Source organism: Malania oleifera, chromosome 11, assembly GCF_029873635.1.
Source record: "Malania oleifera isolate guangnan ecotype guangnan chromosome 11, ASM2987363v1, whole genome shotgun sequence".
Taxonomy (NCBI): domain Eukaryota; kingdom Viridiplantae; phylum Streptophyta; class Magnoliopsida; order Santalales; family Ximeniaceae; genus Malania; species Malania oleifera.
In genome coordinates, this window is record NC_080427.1 from 60396468 (window position 1) to 60421082 (window position 24615).

At 37.1% G+C, this 24615-nt stretch overlaps 1 protein-coding gene across 1 annotated transcript; it reads left to right on the top strand.

The window, feature by feature from the left end:
* Window positions 1–21258: 21258 nt before the first annotated feature.
* Window positions 21259–22671, top strand: LOC131168032 (peroxidase 31-like). Its single transcript, XM_058127195.1, has one exon. The coding sequence runs from the start codon at window positions 21474–21476 to the stop codon at window positions 22455–22457; it is 984 nt and encodes a 327-aa protein (XP_057983178.1). The 5' UTR covers window positions 21259–21473; the 3' UTR covers window positions 22458–22671.
* The last annotated feature ends 1944 nt before the right edge of the window (window positions 22672–24615 follow it).

A 24615-nucleotide genomic window follows, 5' to 3' on the forward strand; every position in this document is an offset into this window, starting at 1 on the left:
TAGATTTTCTTTTTAATATAAAGTAAATATACCTTTATGTTTATATGTGTGTACTTTTCATTTGATGCAATTGAAGGCTCTAAAACTTTGCTTGCCCTTTGATCTTCAAGTAATTTTCTCTTTTTTACTACTCATATTCCTAAACAGAGCATGTGCATAACATGATTATGCTTATGACAAAAAAAAAAAAAAAAAGTAATTCGTAAGTAACTTGGGAGCTTAATTTGGTAAGAGTTCGTTCGAACTTATTTATTATCTAAATGAAAGATTTGCAACCCTAATTTTCAAGCTCTTTTAATAAATGATTCAAATTTGAATGCACTTGAGTTCAGTTCATTTAACTCATAAGTATCTTGATTTATAGGGTCAATTGAGTTAGTTTATTAAGTTCGAATTAGGCTTAATATGGTCAAGTATAGTTTAGAGTGTGCTTAGTAATTACTATAAGTTGGCCAAATCCAATCTTAAGACTAAGACCCAAGGACCAAAACTGACAAGTTGCACGAAGCACCTACATATATAACTAAAAAAATCAACAAATTAAAAAAATGAGTTGAGTTGAGTCGAGCTTAAGCCCATGGATATGTCGAGCGCGAGCTCAAGCTTGGGCTAACAATTTAGATCTTGAGTCGAGCTCAAATCTACTTTCTAAAGTTGAATCAAGTAGAGTTTGAGTTGAGCTTTTCCTTTACCAAGTCGAGTCTTAACAAGCTGAAGCTTGACTAATTCAGCTTGTTTGCAGCCTTGATCATGCTCATGCTTTCTAAGATGCACTGAAAGCGGATGTGGTTCTTGTAATTTAGATATTTGTTTCATAAAGTCGATGCAACTTCTTAAATGTTGATATAAAATTAAGGTTGATGGAAGTTTTAGAGACGTATAATGGTAGCGAGTTTTAGTGGACTATTTCGTGATGATCGAGGATGGGGGGCTTGGTGTTTAACTAGAATTATAAATTATTACAAATTTAGCCTCTAATACGGTGCTTGAGATGATGACTATAAGGTATAATCAATCTTTCAATGACTTAGTAGAACATATTTAACAAAATAATTTTCTAAAGCGTAAACAAACTTGCCCCTTTAGATTAGCTCAAGTTGACTGGATAGTGTCAACACCTCAATTTTAACCAGGTCTCCCTAAGAAGACCCGCCATGATAAAAGCCAAATTTGAGCCTCGAAAATTAGAGGACCCTTTTTAGAAACCCGATTGAGTCCCGGTATGTTTTCAATGAGTCTCGGTGTTTTTACCGAGTCCTGGTATTTTTACCAAGTCTCAGTTTGTTTTCAATGAGTCCCAGTATATTTTTAATTGAGTCCCGGTGTTTTAAATTGAGTCCTGGTGTCTTAAGTTGAGTCCCGGTGTTTTAAATTGAGTCCCAATATTTTTAATTGAGTCATGGTATTTTAAATTGAGTCCTGGTGTTTTAAATCGAGTCCCGATATTTTTAATTGAGTCATGGTATTTTAAATTAAGTCCCGGTACTATAAATCAAGTCCTAGAATTTTTAATTGAGTCCCATATTTTTTTAAAGTAGTCGAGTTTGGGTCCTCCGTCCTTCGGGGATTAAGTTTTCAAATCCGGGTCTTGCCTTTTGGGAGGACGAAATTGGACAACAAAGGCACAAAAGAGAAATAAAAAAGATAAAATAAAAATAATAAATTCAAAAAATGAATACCAATATATATATTACATAAAAGAAAATCCAAAAAGAAAAAAATGAAAGGGAAAAGCATGCACACAGTTGGAAAAGTGATTCTCTCCCATATAGAACTGCGTGTGTATGGAAAAAATATTCTTCTGTTGGAACGGATTTTGGGCGCGAATTCAATTTCCAGACTCTCTATAAAGAGAGAGTGTAGAGACCCGAAGAAATTATAATAATTAAATAATAAGGAAAAGGAGAGAGAAGGATAAATTGTAATTTGAAAATTCAAACAGGAGTCTCGTCGACAAACATAGCATGTTTGTCGATGAACACGCTTGATGGGATTGTTGAGGGGGACACGTGTCTCGCCAACAAGAAGTTACCGAGAGGCTATTTTCAACTCTGAATTTCATCGACAAGGAACAAACATTTGTCGATGAACTCCCTTCGTGGCCTCGTTGATGAAGTGACGTGGCTCGTCAACTAGTATAGGTGTATAAATAGCCTAAACTCGATTTTTCCTGTAGAAATCACACGAAGAACCTCTCTCTCTCTCTCTCTCTCTCTCTCTCTCTCTCTCTCTCTCTCTCTCTCTCTCTTGTTTGTCCCCTCTCTCTTCTCTCTAAGATTTTGGGCCGGTCTCTTGCCGGTTTGACAATTTGTGGCCGCCACGACACTCCTGGGAAGTTTCTCTCCAAGTCTCCTAGAGTGGACCGTTGGTGGAACTAACTTGGACTCCATCCCAAATTCAGGGTAAGGCTTTTTATTTAGTATTTGGCTTTTCTACAGTTGTAGAAAATGTAGTATTCGAAAAAATACTAAAGTTTTGTTCAGGAAGATGTTGTTTTTGGGGTGTTGAATGGAGAACCCAATGGGCGCAGGACTAGTTATTTTAGGGGTTTTTAGTAGTCAAGTAAGGGAGTAAATTAAAGCAGTGATTTTCCATGAAAATCATTATTATTTAATAGCGGATTAATTTTCAGAAAACATGTATTATATATGAGTATATTTGTGAAAATGTATATTTGGAAAAATACTGTTGATACACAAGAATATATATTTTTAAGTATGAAATGTTAGGAAATGTGACTTCAGAACAGAATTCATGATTTTATTCAGTATTGTGTGACATGAATATTATTTTACACATATTGTATTATGTTAAGCCAATTTTACAGAAAAAGCATGTTTCAGTTATTTTCAGGAATAACATGATAATACAATAAACTATGATTTCAGAATATATGATAAATAGTACTTTATTCAAATCAGTATGTATGATATGTTCGGCACAAGACCATGATTGATAGTCGGTGCAAGGCCGCAGTTATGCATGTTATTTGGCGCAAGACCGTAGTTTTGAATCTATTCAGCGCAAGGCCATAATAATTTATGTTATAACAAAATTCAGAAAAATTCTATCAATCTATTTACGTTAAAGAGTATATTATCATGTACTATATGTTATTAGAACCCGGATGGTAGTTCAGATCAGTTTCACGAGCACAGTACCGTAATTATACAATTCAATTCAGTTTAGACTTGTGCTAACTGCCCCTACTAGTAGAGGGTGTGGGAGATGAATAATCGATGTGACTTTCAATGTAGAGTTGTAGACGTCCACCTAGTAGTCCGAACCAGGGTGTGGCGGGCCCATCGTACGTACAAACATTTTTGACTCGGCAATGGTCGGCCAGCCATTGACGAGTCCCGCCTTCGGGCTACACAACCCATCATAGGGGGTAATACATGACATCAGCTAGCTATACATCCTGGGTAAATTTTAGAACTACTATTTATAGTAAACGATTTAACGAATATTGAGATATAGTATGTTTCAGTATAACTATGTAATGTATGATTATTCAGTTATGATATCATCAGCGTTTTTCAAGCATGTGACATGTACTGTATATTTATATAGCATGCAAATATTTATGTTGGCACACAAATATATTTAGTTTATTTCCCTTACTAAGAGGTATCTTACCTCAGCTTAAACCATTTCAGGGAACCCAAAAAGACAGGTGGACCGAGCTCCGCGCCGTTAAGGCGATTGTACTACCCCGCTAGGAGGGTGAGTCTTTTAAACTAGGGTTGGTAAGTTTGATGTGAGATCCTAGTTTTATATTTTGGTGTTTTTTGAGGATTGTGTTATACATTTACAGTACATGGTGAAAATGTAGGCAACTCTGGTATATTATGTTATATGGTTGGGTGGATGAAATTTATGTTTACTGCTGCTTAGGTTTCTGCTATCTATGACAGGTGAGTCCCCGTTACCTATGGGTTCGGGTTGACTTTGTTCAGTTTTAAGGTAATGATAATTAGTATGGTTGATTATGTAGTAAATTAAGTAGGTCGTTACAGTTTGGTATCAGAGCCTAGGATGCTAGGTTCTGTAAACTCTAGAATGCAGCAGTAACAATACCAGAGTATAGGATAAGAGAATTTAAGGTTTGGTTTGTAGTCTAGATGTAGGACTTCCGTGATGGTTTGTGTCTTTCTTGGGGTGACGATTTCAGGAAAGCCATGGTAAATTATTGATGGGTTGGGTATCTAGGTTGCAAGATCGAACTTTGAATCAAGATCAGGGGTGAAGAATTAGTTAAGGATATAATATACTAGTTAGATGATATGTTATGGTAATAGGGTCCTAAGTTAAGTTTATTGTCTTTTCAGGATGGACCTTGGAGGTAGTAACACCCATGCTAGTGGTAATGAGGGTGCTGGGCCCTCAGGTGTTGCGGGTGGTGATTCAGACACAATACTTCGTAGCGTGGCACAGCAAGTCATGGCAAAAATTGCAAAGAACTCCAGAGAGCAGGGTGGTCCTGCAGGTCACGGTAGTTTGATTGAGAAGTTTATTAAGATGAATCTTTCGGCTTTCTCAGGAGGAACTGATCTTGTAGTCGCTGAAAATTGGTTGCATGAGATTGAAAAAGTATTTGTAGTGCTACAATGTACTAAGGAGTAGAGGGTGCTATTCGCTACATATAAATTGACTAGAAAGGTTGAAAGATGGTGGACAACAGTGAAACTTCTGGAGCAGCAGAGAACAGTGCCTATAGAGATGACATAGGATCGGTTTAAGGAGATATTTTCTAATAGATATTTTCCAGCCTTGTCTAGAGAAGCCAAGATAGAGGAGTTCATGAATCTGAAGCAGGGACCACTAACAGTGCAGCAATACACAGCGAGGTTTATTGAATTGTCTGGCTTCACCTTGTATATTATTCCAGGCGAGACGAAGAAGGTAAGATAGTTTGAAAGGGATCTAAGTAGAGAATTATATAAGCAAGTTTCGATACTAAAATTACAAGATTTTGCCGAGTTGGTAGATAGGGCAACTATGACAGAAGTCGGAGAGCGGTTGGAGGCTGAGGAGCAGAGACAGAGGAAGAGATCCATGCCTTCTAGTTCCCAGTAGGGGTTCAGTCGTGGTTCATGGAAGAGAGGTGGCTACTACAGGGATCGGAGGCAGGAGTCAAGGAATCATGGGTTTCAAGGTATGCAGTCATTCCCAGCTTGTCAGAATTGTGGGAAGAGTCACCCGAGGGAGTGTTATACCGGGCATGGTATCTTCTACAGATGTGGGGAGCCAGGACATATGATGAGAGATTTCCAGGCTCATATTTGAGTTGCTCCTGCTCCTAGACCTGTTTCGAGGAGGCTATCAGGCGCCACGTGAAGGACAGCAGTGGAATATGGCTCCAACTAGTGTTTTTTCTTTGACGCCGGGTGATGTTGAGACAGCCGGCGACGTGGTGACAAGTATGGTTAGCATGCTTTCCTTTAAAGTTATTGTATTATTTGTTTTAGGGGCCACACACTCGTTCGTGTCTATGGGATGTATTAAATTGTGCGGGGCAGAAACACAGTTATTAGACACTGAACTGTTAGTAACTACACCGATCGGGTTAGTAGAGAGGTGTAGTAGGGTGCTCCAAGGCTGTCCAGTGGATATACAAGGGAAAATTTTGTCTACTGATTTGATAGTGCTGGATATGTACAATTTTGATGTCATATTCGGCATGGATTGGCTAGCAGCTAACTTTGCCAGTATAGATTTTCGTTCAAGAGAAGTGATATTCAGACCTTTGGGAAGATCAAAATTTAGGTTTATAGGGTTGCAAGTCCAATCCCCATCTCAGTTAGTTTTAGCTATTCAGGCGAGGAGACTGCTCTTGAGTGGTTGTCAAGGAATCGTGGCCTTTGTGAAGGAAATGTCAAGGAATGAATTGAAGCACACTAGTACGCCAGTAGTAAAAAAGTTTATAGATGTTTTTTTTCCAGATGAGCTACCAGGCTTGCCATATGATCGTAAGGTAGATTTTCCTATTGATCTGCTTCTAGGTACAGTGCCGATCTCTAAAGCACCTTATCAAATGGTGCTAGAAGAGTTGGTAGAATTAAAGAATCAATTACAAGATTTGCTTGATAAGGGTTTTATACAGCCCAATGTATCTTCGTGGGGAGCTCCAATGCTATTTGTGAAGAAGAAAGATGAGTCCATGAGGATATGTATAGATTACAGGGAAATTAATAAGGTGACAATTAAGAACAAGTGTCCTCTACCCCTTATAGATGATTTATTTGATTAGCTTGAGGGTACGCATGTGTATTCTAAGATTGATCTTAGATCAAGCTACCATCAAGTAAAGGTAAGGGCAGAAGATGTATCAAAGACAGCATTTCGGACTAGGTTTGGACACTATGAGTTTCTTGTTATGCCTTTTGGTCTGACGAATGCTTCTGTATTATTTATGGATTTGATGAATAGAATCTTCCACCAATATATAGGCCGGTTTGTTGTTATTTTTATTGATGATGTACTGGTCTATTCGAGGAGCTATGAGGAGCATGAGACACATTTGAGGCAGGTCTTACAGATGCTCATGGAAAAGAAGTTGTATGTCAAGTTTAGCAAATATGAATTCTGGCTCGAAAAGGTTGTGTTTTTGGGGCACGTCATCTCAGGGGATGGAATTTCTGTAGATCCTAGTAAAATTGATACGGTAGTAAATTAGGTTAGACCGAGGAATGTCTAGGAGATCAGTAGTTTCTTGGGGTTGACTGGTTATTACCATCGTTTTTTTTGAAAGATTCTCAGCGTTATCAAGGCGTATGACGTGACTGACTAGGAAGAACGTCATATTTGAATGGGACAACAGTTGTGAGCAGAGTTTCCAGGAATTGAAGCAAAGGCTTGTTACGACATCAGTGTTGATCATCCCGTCATGGGGTAAGGGATATGTTATCTACAGTGATGCGTCCTTGAAGGGACTTGACTATGTATTGATGTAGCATGGTAGGGTGGTAGCATATACTTCCAGGAAATTGAAAGAGTATGAAAAGAACTACCCTACCCATGATCTTGAATTAGCTACAGGAGTAAATGCATTGAAGATTTGGAGGCATTACCTATATGGCGAGCGATGTGAAATCTTCTCCAACCATAAGAGTTTAAAGTAATTTTTCACTTAAAAGGAACTAAACATGAGGCAGAGAAGGTGGTTGGAACTTATTAAACATTTTGACTGCACTATCAGTTACCAACTAGGGAAAGCAATCGTGGTAGCTGATGCATTGAGCAGGAAGTCTATGGGACCAGCGTTGGTAGCTATGGAGATTCAGTATCTGATCATAATGAATCTGGAGAGACTTGGCATAGAGGTGGTTAAGAGTGATCCTCAGGTATGTGTTGCCATTTTAATGGTACAACCTACTCTACAGGAAAGGATTAAAACTACTCAGAAATAGGATCCAGAATTAGCAGAGGTAATGATGAGAGTACAAAGTGGTCTAGAAAAGGAATTTTGTATTGCAGATGATGAGGCTCTGCAGTTCTATTCTAGATTATGTGTTCCTATTGATGCTAATATTAGAAAGACCATTTTAGAAAAGGCTCACAGATCTTTGTACACAGTTTATCCCGACAGCACGAAAATGTATAGGGATTTGCGAGAGTTTTATTGGTGGAGTGGTATGAAGAAGGAGATTGCTGAGTATGTAACATAGTGTTTGACGTGCCAACAGGTAAAAGCTGAGCACCAGAGGGTGGCAGGTTAACTACAACCACTTTTTTTTCCAGAGTGGAAATGAGATCACATATCTATTTGTTTCAAGGCTATCGTCTGCATTGCATAGCTAGAATGCAATTTAGGTGATTGCAGATCGTTTGACTAAGACAGCCAATTTCCTTCCTATCAAGATCTTCTACTCAATTAATTGACTAGCAAAGATTTATATTCAGGAGATAGTCCGGTCTCATAGCATGCTAGTGTCTATAGTGTCAGATCGAGACCCGTGTTTCACATCACGATTTTGGAGAAGCTTTCAGGAAGATCTAGGGCCTCAGTTTTCTTTTAGCACGATATTCCATCCTCAGTTAGACGGACAGATCCATGTTGCCACACAACTGTATTTAGTTTATTTTCCTTACTGAGAGGTGTCTCACCCCAGCTTAAACCATTTCAAGGAACCCAGACAGGTGGACCGAGCCTCGCGCCGTTAAGGCGGTTGTACTACCCCGCTAGGAGGGTGAGTCTTTTGAACTAGGGTCGGTAGGTTTGATGTAAGATCTAGTTTTATCTTTTGGTGTTTTTGAGGATTGTATATATACATTTACAGTACATAGTGAAAATGTAGGCAACTCTGGTATATTGTGTTATATGGTTGGGTGGATAAAATTTATGTTTACTGCTACTTAGGTTTCCGCTGTGTATGACAGGTGTGTCCCCGTTACCCACGGGTTCGGGTTGACTTTGTTATGTTTTAAGTTGATGATAATTAATATGGTTGATTATGCAGTAAATTAAGCAGGTCGTTATAGAGAGTCTCGGCGCTGAAGGATCGGACATGAGGGAGGATTTGACCATCCATTATTCACCATCACCCTCATTATCCATCTCTCTCTCTCTCTCTCTCTCTCTCTCTCTCTCTCTCTCTCTCTCTCTCTCTCTCTCTCACACACACACACACACACACACACTTTCTCCCTTACCATCTGAACCCAGCCTCGCGGACATAATGAGCATTGGCCAGATGTTGCTCACACACTATTCATTCTTCCCATTTTCTCACCCTCTCACGTTCATGCACGAGCTCTCTCACCACCCTTTGTTTCCAGCTTACTCTCATCTCAGTGAATAGCAGCCGCACCTCCACCTCACTTGCAACTCTAGCAACACCCCTCATATCCTCACAAACCAACTCAACCGTAGGACCATAACCATCATCTTCACTGACTCACTTCTTAAAATGAGTAGCATTAGGGCTATCCCAAGTATAGGAGCTACGTCGAGTAATAATTAGGCCAAATAAGCCAGATCGTCTCCACGAGGAATGCATATTAGTTTTAAACTAGCACAAAATAGGAAAAAGAAGATAAGAAAACAATTTTACTGAACTTGGTTCAGATTCGAAATCTTAGGGGTTTTGGAAATTTTTGGCAAAATTAAAACAGATTAAAATCTAAAGTAAGAACATAACGTGCATAAAAAGGAGAATAACTACCATGCAATTAAACAAATAAATTAACTAAGCTAACCTAGTACAATCCATTCAACTATCCAAATAAATGATAACAAAATCAAACAAGCAAAATGACTAACTCCTTAAACATTAATCTCATAAAGGCGTTCAACAATTAAATGAACCTAAACAAGGGCCTAAACAAAAGTGAATTAAACTTAAACAAAGGCCTAACAAGGAATAACTGCTCCTAAACCAACGAAAATGAATTCAACCTAAATAAAATCTTAAGCAAAAATAAACTACACTTAAACAAAATCTAACACTCACTCAAGTACGTAAACAGATTAAATCCATATTAACTAAGCCTAAACAAAGCGAAATTAACCCAACAATATTAAGTTCCATTAAATACTAAAATGACATTGAAGTCTAAACAAACTAATTAATTAACGTAACAAGAGAACTAGAGATGGAGTGAAACAATAAAATAACTCAACTTAACAATGAAACCAAGATTAAAGAGGAATTCTAAACTTGATAATAAAACTAAACTCAAACTGAATCTTTAAACTAAATTTAACAATAAATAAACTCAACCAAAGTTTTACATAAAATTAACAAAATTCTGAACTAATAAGTAAAAGGCTCCAACAAGATATTTAAAACAACATTCAAGTGAAATAATAAACTAAACTTAAACTGATAAAGAGTTCTAAGATTTTAAAATGTCATTAAAGTAAAATAAAATAATTAAATAACAATAAGGAAAGAGAGAGAGAGAGAGAGAGAGAGAGAGAGAGAGAGAGAGAGAGAGAGAGATGGAGTGGAGAGATGGGCTGGTCGTGAAGAGAGGAGCAGCTACTCGGGTCTCCACAATCTGTCCAGTTGCGGCGCAGAGGCTCTCCCAATGCACACACAAAAGGCCTCCCACACGCAACAACCTACTCCCCAAAAATCCTAGCCTCTAGTAACCCTATTCGTCCCCTTTTCTCCTTTTCTCTTGGCTTTTTTTTTTTCCCTACTACCCTACCAGCCTTCACATGCCAACCCAAAGAATTCTCCCCCCAGCGCCTACATCAGCTCCAAGCTTCCTTTTCTCCTATTTTTCTTTCACCCAAAAGAAGCCCCCACTTTAACTTTTTCCAATTGATTTACTCCAGCTAACACACACACACATATTAGGCTTGCATGGCCGGGTCACATCAAGACCTGGCCCACTTTATTTTTTTTATTTTTTTTTTCTTGTTTCTTCTTTTTTCTTTTTTATTTCCCAACGCACAAACCCAATTTTGACCTTCTTATAGTTCGTAACTCTCAAAACTCAAAACACAAAAGTTGTAGATCTTTTTCTTAGCTTTCTCCATAATTTTGAATTGTCTCAATCGGAGCTTATACAAAAAAGTTACGCTCAGATTACAAAGTAATGCCGAAATAGTCCATAAAACAGCGTATGGTAACTTCACATCCGATTTCGACCTTGATGCAGCTAGTATTTCTCAAAACACAAAACATGAAAATTGTAGAGAGTTTTCTTATATTTTTACAGAATCTTGAATCATCAGAATTGGAGGTCGGATGAGAGAGTTACGCACATATTACAAAGTACTATTAGTTTTTAGCTTCCAATAATCGCTCTTTGATAAAAAATACCAAAAATTCATAATTTACTCAATAAAACCAAAACTTTATAAATATGACACAATGTTAATTTATTGAGATTAATTAGACATTTAATTAAAAATATAATTTGTAATACATGAATTAAAACACCTAATTATGCAATTTAAGCGCGTAATCATTCACCCTCTACCCTCTCGGCCTTAGCAAGGCCAGCTTCACCATTGTTTGTCACCTCGATCGTAGGCACCCCCTCGGCATTGTGTGGTCCTTCGGCGGCATCACCTACTCTCTCACTCCTATCTCTCCTCCCTCTCGGCCAACCTCCTTCTTCCATCCTCAGTGGTGAACCAGCACCACTAGATCCCGAGACCTCTCGCACCATCACCATCTCGCAGCTACGGCCATCCTCACATCCTCACCATTCTACAACTCCCGTAACCTCCACCTTCCCGAGCTAGAGCCACCATCACCATACGCGTACAACTAATGGCCATACCCAAGAGTTCACCACTCTCTCAGGCACCCTTTCAACCATCTTCCACTAGGTCCACATCGCCAACGAAACTCCCAGCTTCAGCATCCCCATCTCTAGTCGCGGTATAGCCAATCCACCTGCGCCCGTCAAGCCCTCTCTGACCACCCTCATCGCCAACGAAAATCCCACGCCTCCTGCAACCTTCGTCATCGCAACCACGAAAGACTAGCGAACAGCCGTAGTGCTCCCCAGCCTCCCCATTCTTTCACTCTCTTTGTTCTCTCATACAGGTGTTCAGACTCTAGTTCAGAGCCAAAGTTATTGGAGTTGTTGTTTTGGAATATAAACAATGAGACAAACTCACATTCTAGGTAATGAGTGGAATCAGATTTAAGTCATTGTGGAGCTTTGGTTGCCTTCTCTTTGCAGGGATCGGTTCTATAACGACCTTCTTATCTTAATAAATAATAAAACATAATAATAAAATGGTCAACTCGAACCCGTGGGTAACGGGGACACCTGTGATACACAGCGGAACCTAGGTAGCAGTAAATGTAAATCACATTCATCAACCAACAATTACATAATACCAGAGTCTACTACATCTCCAAAGATACTGTATTTATATGTATAATCTCCAAAATATCAAAAATAAACCTAGGATCTTATAACAAAAATCTCCTGATCGTAGATCAAAACTTACCCTTCTAGCAGGGAAGCTCAACTCACTCAGCGGTGGCTTTGACCCATTGGTCTCTTTGGGTTTCCTGAAAATCATTTAATGTTCGGGGGTGAGACACTTCTCAGTAAGGGAAAATAAACTAAATACAGCTGTGTGGCAACATGAATACTTAATAATAATATAGATATATAGTACAATCTTCATACTAGAAAACATTCATCATTTAATAACTGCAAAATGTATACATTCATATTTCTAATACATCATACTAATCATAATTGTCTAGTATAACTAATAATATTGAAAACATACTCACGATGAATAGCTAGCTGATGTCATATATTACCCCCCATGACGGGTTGTGTAACCCGAAGGTGAGACCCGATAATGGCTGGCCAACCAGTGCCGAGTAAAAAATGTCTGTAAGTACGATGGGCCCGCCACACCCGGGTCCAGACTGTCAGGTGGACGTATACACTCTACATTGAAAGCCACATCGACTATCCATCTCTCATCCCCTCGTGGGGTGGTTAGCACTAATTTGATCATAGATATCTGATCTATAAGCTACGGTACCGTGCTCTTGAACTAAACTAAACTAACATCCAGATTCTGATAACATATAGTATAGGATAATATAGCATTTAACATAAATGGATTGATAGCATTTCTATACTTTCATAAATACGGCCTCGCGCCAAACATTTCATAAATATGGCCTCATGCCAAAAACATATAACATACATGGTCTTGCGCCAAAAATCTCATACATATCATTCTGAGTAAATAAGTCATTTATCATGTACTTCAAAATTATCATATACTGCATTATTTCATAATTCCTAAAAATATGTTTATTTATAAAATTTTCATATTATAATACTTTTCATGAAAATAATATTCATGCCACACAAAGCTGAGTAAATCCGTACATTTCATTTTAAATCGCATTTTCTGTATAACAACAGTATTTTCCCAAACGTGCATTTCCTTCGTAATATACATATATAATACCTGCTTTCCTGAAAAATAATTTACTAATAAATAATAATAATTTGCATGAAAAATAACTGCTTTAGTTTATTCCCTTACCTAACACTGAAAGAAACCCCTTAAAATTTCCAGTCTTGCACTCGCAGGATTCCTCGTTCAACTCCCTAAAAACAATAACTCGCAGAACTAAATTTCGGTATTTTCATGTGAACATCATTTCCTATAACTATAGTAAGACCAAATTTGGCATAAGAAGTCTTACCTCAATTCTAGGATGAATTTCAACTTGCTTCCACCAACGATCCGCTTCGACAGATTTGGAGAGAATTTCCCTAGGAGCATCATGGTGGCCTCAAATCGTTGATCCGGCGAGCGATAGAGCCGAAATCGAAGATAGAAGAGAGAGAAACCGAAGAGAGAGAGAGAGAGAGAGAGAGAGAGAGAGAGAGAGAGAGAGAGAGAGAGAAAGAGAGTGTGTGTGTGTGTGTGTGTGACTTTTTTCCTTAATTTTTACGTCGGGTTTTTGCTATTTATAGGGTTGGATTCGTTGACGAGACACGTCGCCTCGTCGACGAGTTTTGTAGAAAGTTCGTCAACGAACCTGCACCTCCATCGAAGAATTTCAGACTTCCCCAAAATCCTGTCTCGGTATTTTCTTGTCGGCAAAACTTGTCTTCGTCGGCGAGGCCCTTTTGTACCGTGGTCGATGAATCTCCTGTGTTTGTCGACGAGAACCTAATAAGTTTCCTCGGTTATTACTCCTAAAGTGCAATGTCATCGATGAAGTCTGCTGCCTCCTTCTATTTCTGTTTCAATTTCCCTCCCTCTTTATTATTTAAATACCATTATTTTTCAGGTCATTATAGGTTCTGTTGTGCAAGCGGGTGCGCTGACGGTTTTGCTTCCTTCGGTGGATTGATTTGAAGGTCTAGATCTGGTGACTAGAGGTTTGTATACTTCGTGTATGCATTCTTTATCTGTGTAAGATCGGTCGGGCTCCCTCTGGATTTATTTTCAAATCCAGAACAAACATAGATTCGGTTTTTTTTTTTTTTGGTTTGTTGTGGTTTGCATATTCAGATTGGTTCGGTTTTTTAGGCTTGTTGCTTTGATTTTTTTTGTTTTTGATATTCTTGATCATTGGGTTCTTTGTCTCCGAGTTTGTGTGTTCTTAATTCAAACTGCGTTGTTCTTTCTAGTAATGTTGTTTATGGATTCATCGGTGGTTCGCTATGCCGGTTTGATCTTTGAGGGTGCTACTATTTCGGCTCTCTGTTTGTTCGTGCGCGGGATTTGAAATTTGGAAGCAGATTCGGGGTTTGTCGGAGTCACGTGCTTCATTTAGGCATCGGCCATAAAGCTGCCATTGTTTCACGCCCCTAAACACATGCCACAACATGCACCATAACACGCCTGCACACACACTGCAACACGCACCACTAACACACATTGTACACAGACCTACACACACACACACACACACACACCACTACACGCACCTAAACACACACTATTTCATGCCCCAACACACACTATTTCATGCCCCTAAAAACACACCATAACACACACTTGCACACACACTACAACACGCACCACTAACACACACTGTACACACACGTGCATACACACTAAAACACCTACTCATGCACGTACACACCCATGCACATGCACACACACTCATGCTTGCACACAACACACCAACCCACGCACTCATGCACGTACACACCCATGCACACAACATGCATTACAACACCCACTCATGCACGTACACAACACCCATGCACATGCACACACACTTATGCACACACAACCACACACCCATCCACGTACAAAACTCTAAGCATGCACACACCCATGCACGCACATTTACACACATGCCATGCACATACTAAAACACACACTAACTCATGCACCCCATAGGCATCGTGTGTTGACTTTGGCATTGACTGGGCCTAAAACTGGTCAACCCCTCTTAGACCGGTTCTTTCCCGAATCGATAGGGTCCTTTAAACCGGTATGAAACTCGTTTAGCCTTCCATTTTATTTTCCATCTTTTTTCAATTTTCATGGATTTTGCCTTAATTCCCTTTTTGTTATTTAATTACTTTGGGAAAAATGTTGGAAAATCACAAAAAAAAAAAATCAAAAATTCCCAAAATGTCTTTGCACTTGAAGAAATCACAAAAAATACAGAAAAGTCTTAAGAAAACCATAAAAATATTTTTGAGGTCCCGAGATTTGTGTCATCTTGAAGGAGTCTGAAAACCTCCCAGAATATTATTTCCATACTTAGAAAAATCCTACAGATTTCAAAAATCCTGGGAGCAAATTTTGTACCTTATTTTCTTGATTTTCCAATCACAATGATTTCAAAGGGAGTCATGAACTCTTCAGAGTACGATATGTCCTGGTTCTGAGGGAATACCTATGTAGTATTTTCATTATTCTTTTGATTTTTGGAAAGGAGAAATTTCAAAGGCTTATTAAATTTAGTTTAATGGATAATTTTTTATTAATCTGATACCGTTCGTAAGAACGGGCGTATAGGGGGTGCTAATACCTTCCTCTCGTGTAACCGTACTCTCGATCGCGACTTTGGCGATGCATACCAATTCTATCCTTAATTGGGTAGTAATCAAGTGTTCTAACTATATTTCAAAAAGTTAGTGGCGACTCCATTACATTATATTTTCCACGAAAATACTTTTTCAAAATTCACCCCATTTTTTCTAATTCGCAACTGCACCCGTGCATGTTTGGCAGGTTCGGAACGTCGCGACAGATAGGTTAAAAGTTTTTTTAATGACAAGAGGTCTAAGTTTGATTTTATACAAAGATTTATTTTTAACTTATCATGAGGGAGCTATAGAGTTGATCATGTGCACTACTAATTTGGTGTTGGTTGAGAAGTCAAGGGCTCGTCCTCCCCTAGTTTATGTCCTCTAGAGGCATTAATATTGATTCTTTTTATTTTGTTTTTTATTTTAATTTCTTTTGCTCCAAAAAATGTATTAAAAAAAAGGTTTGAAACTTGAAATTTTTATTTTGAAAAGTATGAAAGATATTTTTCTTTTTACATTTTTGGTTATTAAAGAAAGTAAAAAAGAAAATAAAATATATAGAGAATTAATAAAAAATTATTTTATACATAATTAGTATTATATTTTTCTTAAATTTTAATTATAATAAAAAAATTTAGTTTACACTTTAATAGTTAATGTAGTATGCCTTAGCTTACAAAATAATAAAAAATAATTAATAAATAATGGCTATGTACATTGAACTATTAAAAAAAATAAAATAAGGAGGTGCACACAAGCAACCCTTTTTATTTTATTTTTCCAAATAAGGAAGTCTAATATTGATTCCATCCTAAACATAAAACAAAGCTAAAAAAATAAAAATAAGTTATCATCTAATTTTGATTTGTTAAGGGCATGATTGACACAAATTTGTTTTTAGCATGTGAAATTACTGTTAGAATTTGTGTATTCCCAAAAGGAGGGTGAATTGGAATTTTAAACTTTTCTTCTAGGTTGAGCTAGATGTTAGATGAATATTAAAACCTAGGGTCTTTTTATGCAGTCCCAAATACGCTGATAAATATAATATATAAAAATTTAAATCAAGCATATCATTCACGTAATAACATATACATGCGGTAAATATGAAGTACGAAAATATAAACAAACACACGATATGTTATCGGGGTTCGGCTAACTGTGCCAACGTCCCCGCCTCTAACTCGCAAGCCCGAGGATTCCACTAATAGCTCACTTAAGGGTGGAGCGGTACCGATTACAACCAAGTCAATTAGCACAAGGCTGACCTCAACCTTAACCAGGTCAATTAGCGAGCTGACCTCAACCTACACGCCTTACCAGGATGGCGCACCTAACTTTCCTAACCTGGTCTAAACCAATCCAGGACTATTCCAGGGCTAGTCTCCCTCTTCAGGCCCGTGCCTGGAATATAACAATTTCGCTCAATAAATGAAACGGTACAGTGAGTATGCTTTCAGGTAAAGCAGATGTGTACCCGGTTACACGCAATCACAAACACCACATTATGATTTAATATGTAAGCTCATTGTGGTCTAGTATTTCAACTCTCAGATATATATGTTTACTATCAGTGTAATGAGTGCGTGAGAGTATCAATCAAGCAATCTTTGTATCACAAGATATTCAGCCAATAAGTTCACACAAAGATGTCAAGTCTCAAATATTTCAATCAGTAGGATGTTTCAAACATGTAAATATCAAATAGTGTATATGCTTGGTTTGCAAAAGATGTGTAATCTTTGTATTCAGCAAATAATATATAAGTGAATGATTATTGCAACAAAGATCACTATCACATAAACAAATATCTTCTCAAAGTTATATCAAAATAAATACCACAAGATATTTGAAAATGTTTTGAAGAGATTTTGCAATCCACAAACAAATACGAACTTCTCAAGTTATTGCAATGGATATGCAATACTTAAAAGTTTAACACAAGTCTTCCTAGGTGAGACTTATTAACAAAGTCCCCTAAGAATACTTAGGTTTAGCTCTTAAGAAAATTATGTCAAACAATCACTAAACAAGAAGAGCAAACCTATAGAACAACCACACTTAAATTACACTTACAAAAGTATTTGAGAAGTAAGATCTGGTAAGAATAAGTGTTGGAGGCTCAAAGATGAGTATTATAGGTTTTGAGATTTTCAGAGAATTTCACCCTAATCAAATTTGCTAATCTCTTGTTAATCTTAGCAAATGAGGGGTTATATATAGACATTGGAAGAATTATAGCCGTTAGGACATGTAGGGTATTATTACTATTGTTTAAGATAATTTTAACCCTAATTTACCTTATTTAAAAATGTTTAACCACGGTAAAAATTAGGGCAACCCGAGAGGTCCGGTCCACCAGAACCATTTCGATCAACTAGAGTTCATATGATTCGGTTGACTAGGGCGTTTTTGAAATGAAGACTCGATCGACCGAAAGTGGGCAATTTTCCACTTTACCGAGGTTCGGTCGACTAGGCCATTTTGAACTAAATGGTTCGGTCGACCAGACAATTGGGATTTTTTTCAAGGACCCTTGGTCGACCAGGTAGTTGGTATTCATTTTTGGCTCGGTCAACTAGATGGTCAATTTGTTGACCATAGGGGGTTTCGGTCGACTAGGGATTTTGAACTACATTGGTTCGGTCGACCAGAACCTTGGTCAACTGTTGACCCAGACCTCTTTCGGTCAATCGGGGCAGAATGAACTGCCAAGGTCGGTCGATCGAAAGTGCACAATGTGTGCATTTCGGTCCCGTTTCAATACACATTCACCCTATTCAAGTTCCTAATACATGCAAGTGCAAATGTGAGTGTCCTAAGGTCACTTTGGATTCAATTTTGAAGACACCAAAAAAATTCGGTGTCGGTAAACCCTAAGGTCATTCCAAGGTCACTTTAGGTTGTGTTGAGTTTACGTATTATATCATGCATGTAATGTGTGTGAGCTTATTATAAACCAATTCCTATTTGCTATTACAGACCAATTACACAACTGAATATATTACAATTGAAAATAAGAATTGGTCTTCAAGTTTTACTTGCTTTGTGCCCATCTTGATCTTAACAATTTTAGTTCCTACACAAAATCTAAAACACTCATTAAATACAATGAGTATTTGTCATAATCAAAACCGGACGTGACCTATAAGGTCAACAATTACTTCTTTGTACAATTACAATTATATGATTTTAATTTGTTGACCCAATTATATACATAATAATTTAATTTATATATCATTAACATTTAATTTTTCTTAATTTTATTCATATTAACATAAAATTTAATTCAACATTTAGTGCAAATCTTTACTCAAATAAAATCTTTCATTAAAAAATTGAAACTCTATAAATAGAAAGACAATATTGACACTCTAAAATAGTAACGATACTCTTATCACATTTTTGTCTTGCAATAAAATAGCAAAGTTATCTCATCTCTTTTAGTATTATTATTATTATTATTATTATTATTATTATTATTATTATTATTATTAGTTTTCTTCTAAAAAAATTAAAAATAAAGTTCATATAACCTAAAAGAAACCCCGCCATTAACTTATGTAAGACTAGAAAATGAAAAAGATATCAAGAGATCAATGGAAAAGAAGTAACGTTCATTAATTAAAATAAGGGTTTCCATTACAATCTTTACTCCCTAATAACATATTTTAAATGTAACCCCTATAATCCATTAGTAGGGAAATCAATATGGAGGTGTCTCGAATATTGCCCTCTGGCATAAGCTCAAGTGGTAAGAAGGTTCACCAGACAACCGTGGACAAAGGTAAAGTCTGAGGTTCAAATCCTACTGCTTGCAGCGCATATCCATGATTTACCTCCAACGTGTTAGCTGAGGGCACAGCTGGCGTAGGCATGAGATTAGTCTAGTGCGCAAACCTAGGAAACCTGGAATATAAAAAAAAAAAGAGGTGTCCCGAATACTTATAAAAATGATCCTTAAGGAAGGTAAGACATCTTATCTTATCCTCACTCACTCCTTTACTATTGCAATTACATAAATCCTTCCAAATTTCTTGACTTACGCATCGGAGTAACATCTCTCTATTGATTAGAATCATGATTAATTCAAACAAACTTTGACCGCATCAAAAGTAAAAATTAAGAGATAGGATTCTTAGTTAATACATTAAAAAATAAATACAAAATATCAATAGTAATTTTGTGAGTATGAAAAGCAGATTAGATGTTTGAGAGCTTAGTTTCAAGTTTTAGATTTAAACAAAATAATAATATAAAATTATATTTCGGTTGTATTCAAATCCTTATAAATTCAAATTTAAAATTCAAAATTTAAATTTTTAAAAATATAATAAATAATTATACATAATTATATTCAAATTCATATCAATTTAAATTAAAAATTAAAAAATTATTATCCAAACGCTATCTAAATTATTTGGTAAAGGTGGGGTTGACATGCATTGTGCTAGCTAGTGGTTGATACAAAGTGGAAGCACTAAAGCAACAGCTGCCATATTAATTTGGTAAGAACCCATGCCAATTAGGAAGGAAATGCCATTATAGTATTTAATTTATAAATATTATTTTAAATGCACTTTCGATTAAGAAATAAAGTAGAAAAATTAATTAAATGTAATTTTTTATTGTTGTTATCAAGGAAAGGAAAAAAATTTAATAGAATTTACTTTCAATTTTTTATTTTTTTAAAATATTTTTAAATGAATTAAATTCTTCTAAAGATAACGCGTTTAAATTTAAGATTACATTTATGAGATTAAAAAATTATAAGTGGGGTTATATCAAAGTCAAAGATATTAATAAGGACATTTAAAGTCAACCAAAAAAAGTCATTAATTCGATTAAGTATATCAAACAAAAATAGAAGCCCAATATTAAAAAAATTGAATTCAAAATCATTTACAGTGGCTTTGCTTTTATATTGTATTTTATGTTTAATTCTAACTTCTTTTTCATTAGAAAATGTCCTAAACTATTTTTTTTAAAAAAAAAAAACTCCGATGATTTCTAATTATTTTTTTAATAGTAATAGAAAACAACATACTTTCTTAAATTCTTATATTTTTCTATGATGAAATTACTCATTAATAAATATTTAACAATGCGCATATGATTATTTGGTTATTATTTATATGAACACTCACATATTATAATTTTTCTTAAGCAATAACTATCTTTAAAACCCAATAATATGAGGTCTTTCAATTTTGAAATTGAATTAAACATCAATGCTAAAAGTGGATTTAATAATGCCGAAGCTAAATTAAAATCAACACCAAGAAATAGACGATAAGCAAAAGATAAAAAAATTAAGAGCGTATTTGGTTAAGAATTGCTTGCTTAAGATTTCGTTAATGTCTACTCTTTTGTTTCTTGAAATATCTCGATGTGAATTTAATGCTAATATAAAAAATATTAAAGACTTGTTCAATGTCGTAGTTTTTAATATTAATTTTGTAAAGAATTACAAAATAGTATTTTATTTTTTAGTTTCATAACACTTGCAAACCATTTGTATTTAATTTTTCTACACAAATATTGAAAAACTAAAAATTAATTTAACTTTTATATTTTAAAAAATTATAGAAAAATATATGTAAAAAATAATTTTATTTTTAATTTTCAATTTTTAATAATTTAAAAATAAAATCTTATTTTTCTAGTTTTCAAATTTATATAAGAAAACTAGAAATATTAAAATTTTAATTAAATTATAAAACATAAAATTTAATAATAAGGCTAAATAAAATAAAAACCTACCATTTAGGAGCGTTTGGCCGATATGATTTTATTCATTTTATTTTATTACTAAATAAAAAAATAAAAATCACCTCTCTCTCTCTCTCTCTCTCTCTCTCTCTCTACACTCCTTTTATTGTGCTTGTTCAGTTATTTGATATTCCCCTTACGAGGCTCCGACTTAAGCGTCTCTCTCTGTCCAGTCTCCACTGGCAAATCACCATTTGCTCCGCTGCATTTGGTAGGAAAACTGATCGCCGGGCAGAAAAACAATGGCGTCGCCATCCGTACTCCTCTCCCTCTTCCTTCTGTTCGTAGCGTTCCTCATTAGCCCATCGGAGCCGAAGCTCACCGTCGATCACTACAAGAAATCCTGCCCAAATTTCGAGCAGATCATGCTGGAAACCATCACTAACAAGCAAATCACGAGCCCCTCCACGGCAGCCGGCACACTCCGGATCTTCTTCCACGACTGCTTCGTCGACGGCTGCGACGCCTCCGTCCTCATTTCCTCCACCCCCTTCAACAAGGCCGAACGCGACGCCGACATTAACCACTCTCTCCCCGGCGACGGCTTCGACGTCGTCGTCCGGGCCAAGACCGCCCTCGAGCTCGAATGCCCCGGCGTAGTCTCCTGCGCCGACATCCTCGCCTTTGCCACCCGCGACCTCCTCACCATGGTCGGCGGTCCGCACTACATCGTCTACTTAGGTCGCAAGGACGGATTGGTCTCCAACGCCTCAAGCGTCGAAGGCCATCTCCCGAGACCCACCATGTCGATGACGCAGCTGCTCTCGATTTTTGAGTCCAAAGGCTTCACGGTGGCGGAAATGGTGGCTCTGAGCGGCGCCCACACCATTGGATTCTCGCATTGTTCGGAGTTCACTCAAGGGATCTACAATTACAGCACGAGTTCGCAGATTGATCCTTCTTATAACCCTAGATTCGCTGCGGGATTGCAAAAGGCGTGCAGCGATTACCAGAAAAATCCGACGCTGTCAGTGTTCAATGATATCATGACGCCGAACAAATTTGACAACCTCTATTTTCAGAATCTGGCGAAGGGGTTGGGGCTGCTGTCTTCGGATCACGCCTTGTACTCAGATTCGAGGACGAAGCCTTTCGTGGAGACTTACGCCAAGGACCAGGACGCTTTCTTTCAGGCATTTGGTCGAGCAATGCAGAAGCTTAGTCTCGTCGGTGTCAAGCTGGGCCGGAACGGTGAGATCCGGCGCGAGTGTAATGCTTTCAACTAAATTAAATCTTAAATGAGTCATTTGAATTTTGAATTGATGACTTTGATGATGGAGTTAAGAGTGCTGAAAAATCTCTGGATTTTGATAGTGAGGGTTTGGCTTCCATTAAATTCTTTTGGTCGGGTAACTTGGGTGACGATCTGATTTTATGTATACATGCTTGTATTATGGATTCATTGTCTTGCTAAGGATAATATACATCTTCATTTATATTTGGGTTCTGGGTTTTATGATTTATCTTCCTTTTTCAAAGTCCTCTGGTAATTGCCCTGGATGGAAAGCTCTTCCTTTCAGAAGTGGTGGCAACAGTGGAAGGTCATTTTTTTTTCCCCCAATCTGTCTTTCACTCTGTTACTTTTTTGGGGTGGGGCTGGAATCTCTTATGGTCATAACGCGTTGGTGTTTGTGTTGGTAGTAGATGTAACTGATGAATTGAAGACTTTCATAATTTATCTAGTAAATTATACTTGTTGTCGAAGTGCGTGCTTGTTTGTAAAAACAGGGTAGATAAATTTTTCCTGTATTTTCAATTGAATAGATCTACCATGGGTGAGATGCTCTCTGATTTAGACAGGAATCCCATTTTATTGATGATGACAGATTTGTTATGTTCTGGCCTGGGCTGTGTCTTTTTCTTTTTTTTTTTGTCCTTTTTTTTTTTTTGGGTGAAGTCTCCTCGTTTGGATCATCCAGGATATGTTTAGGATTCTAGCCCACTTTGCAGCAGAGCTGCTCACCCGTGGAGAGGGCATTATAAACGGATGAAATATGCTATTTTCTGGTGAGAAATTATCCTAGATGGAATATAGTTGAATGCCTAGAAATTTTTCTTGCCGTAAACTGTAATGGTTGCAATTGATCACAATGTCTGCGCAGGAGCTTCAAACTGTAAAAAATGGATATTTTTGCTGAATTGTACTGAACCTTGTTCAGCTTAACGCAATTTTGAATCCAAGATCTAGCCCGAAGAGCCAATCTAAACATCCGAGCTCCATTGCATCTGATACCGAGTGGTTCTTGGGATTAATGGCAATTGATGAAGCAATCAATCATCCATTTAACACCGGAGACTTGTCATTTTGGACAGATTTTCAACAAACCCTGGCATGCTATTCTGGAGAAACTGCATTATTTTCTGTCATGAATTGAATTCCACTATTTTACAGGTTTGTTTTTCTAGACCAGGATGTGTTGAGGCTTGATTGCTGAGGCCAATTCTCCTCGACCATGATTGAGCATGTTCATGTGTTGGTGGATTGGAGAATGAACTTTTAGGTTGTTTGAATCCGAAGCAGAAGATACACGGAGGTGTGCTTCTCCATGCTAGGAGTTCAAGCTAATCTGTGACTTCTTATAGTGTCTGGACCCTCTGGCTTGTGCAGAAAGAATCGTAATGAGATGAAGGAAATTGGAAACACTTGAAGGTAACAAGGCTAAATGATTGTCTTACTTGCTTCATATTGCATTCTTTTCTTCTTTAACCTTTCCTCTTTATGCGCATTTTGATGATCTCTAAATGCCTGTAAGTTTGTAAACCTTTCTTGAAAAATTTGCACTCTTGCACTCATGCATCATCTCTTCTGGTGAATTTGTCAGGCTCTTCTCCTTGACAGGCTTCTCCTTCGAAAGGACAATTGATGTTTTATAGTGGTCTCATTTCACCTCCTCTTTTACACATGCCATGCACTTACTATCATTCCCATATGGATGTTCATTTCAATGATTTCATAGCCTTTCTTGCACATGATTTTGTTAATACAATTCGACATCAAAGCCAAACAATCCGAGTTTCTCTTCTTGCTCTTCACAGTAGAACCACTTTTCGTCAAAATTTTGATAAAAGGGATTTGAGGTTGCTATGATAACTTCGTGTTCTAGGACACCATCTTCCACCTCCCTTAACGAGAGGGGTGAAATATTTTGAAAAGGGTGTGCATTGAATGATGTTTAGCGTAGTAAATCCATTTCAGGTCCAATTTCGCACTGCAACCCAGCTCATCTCACCAAAAGGTCTCTTTGAGGGGTCATATCTATGGTTAGTGTTCAAGATTCAAAAGTTAGAGGTCTCGGGTTTGAATGCTTGGAAAAGAGTCACCATACAGGCATATTGCATGGCTGATACTCTTTAGGCCTCGCAATGGATTACAAATAATCTCAT

What these genes read in the sequence shown, in the direction of transcription:
- LOC131168032 (XM_058127195.1), top strand. Translation starts at nt 21,474, where the DNA reads ATGGCGTCGCCATCCGTACTCCTCTCCCTCTTCCTTCTGTTCGTAGCG.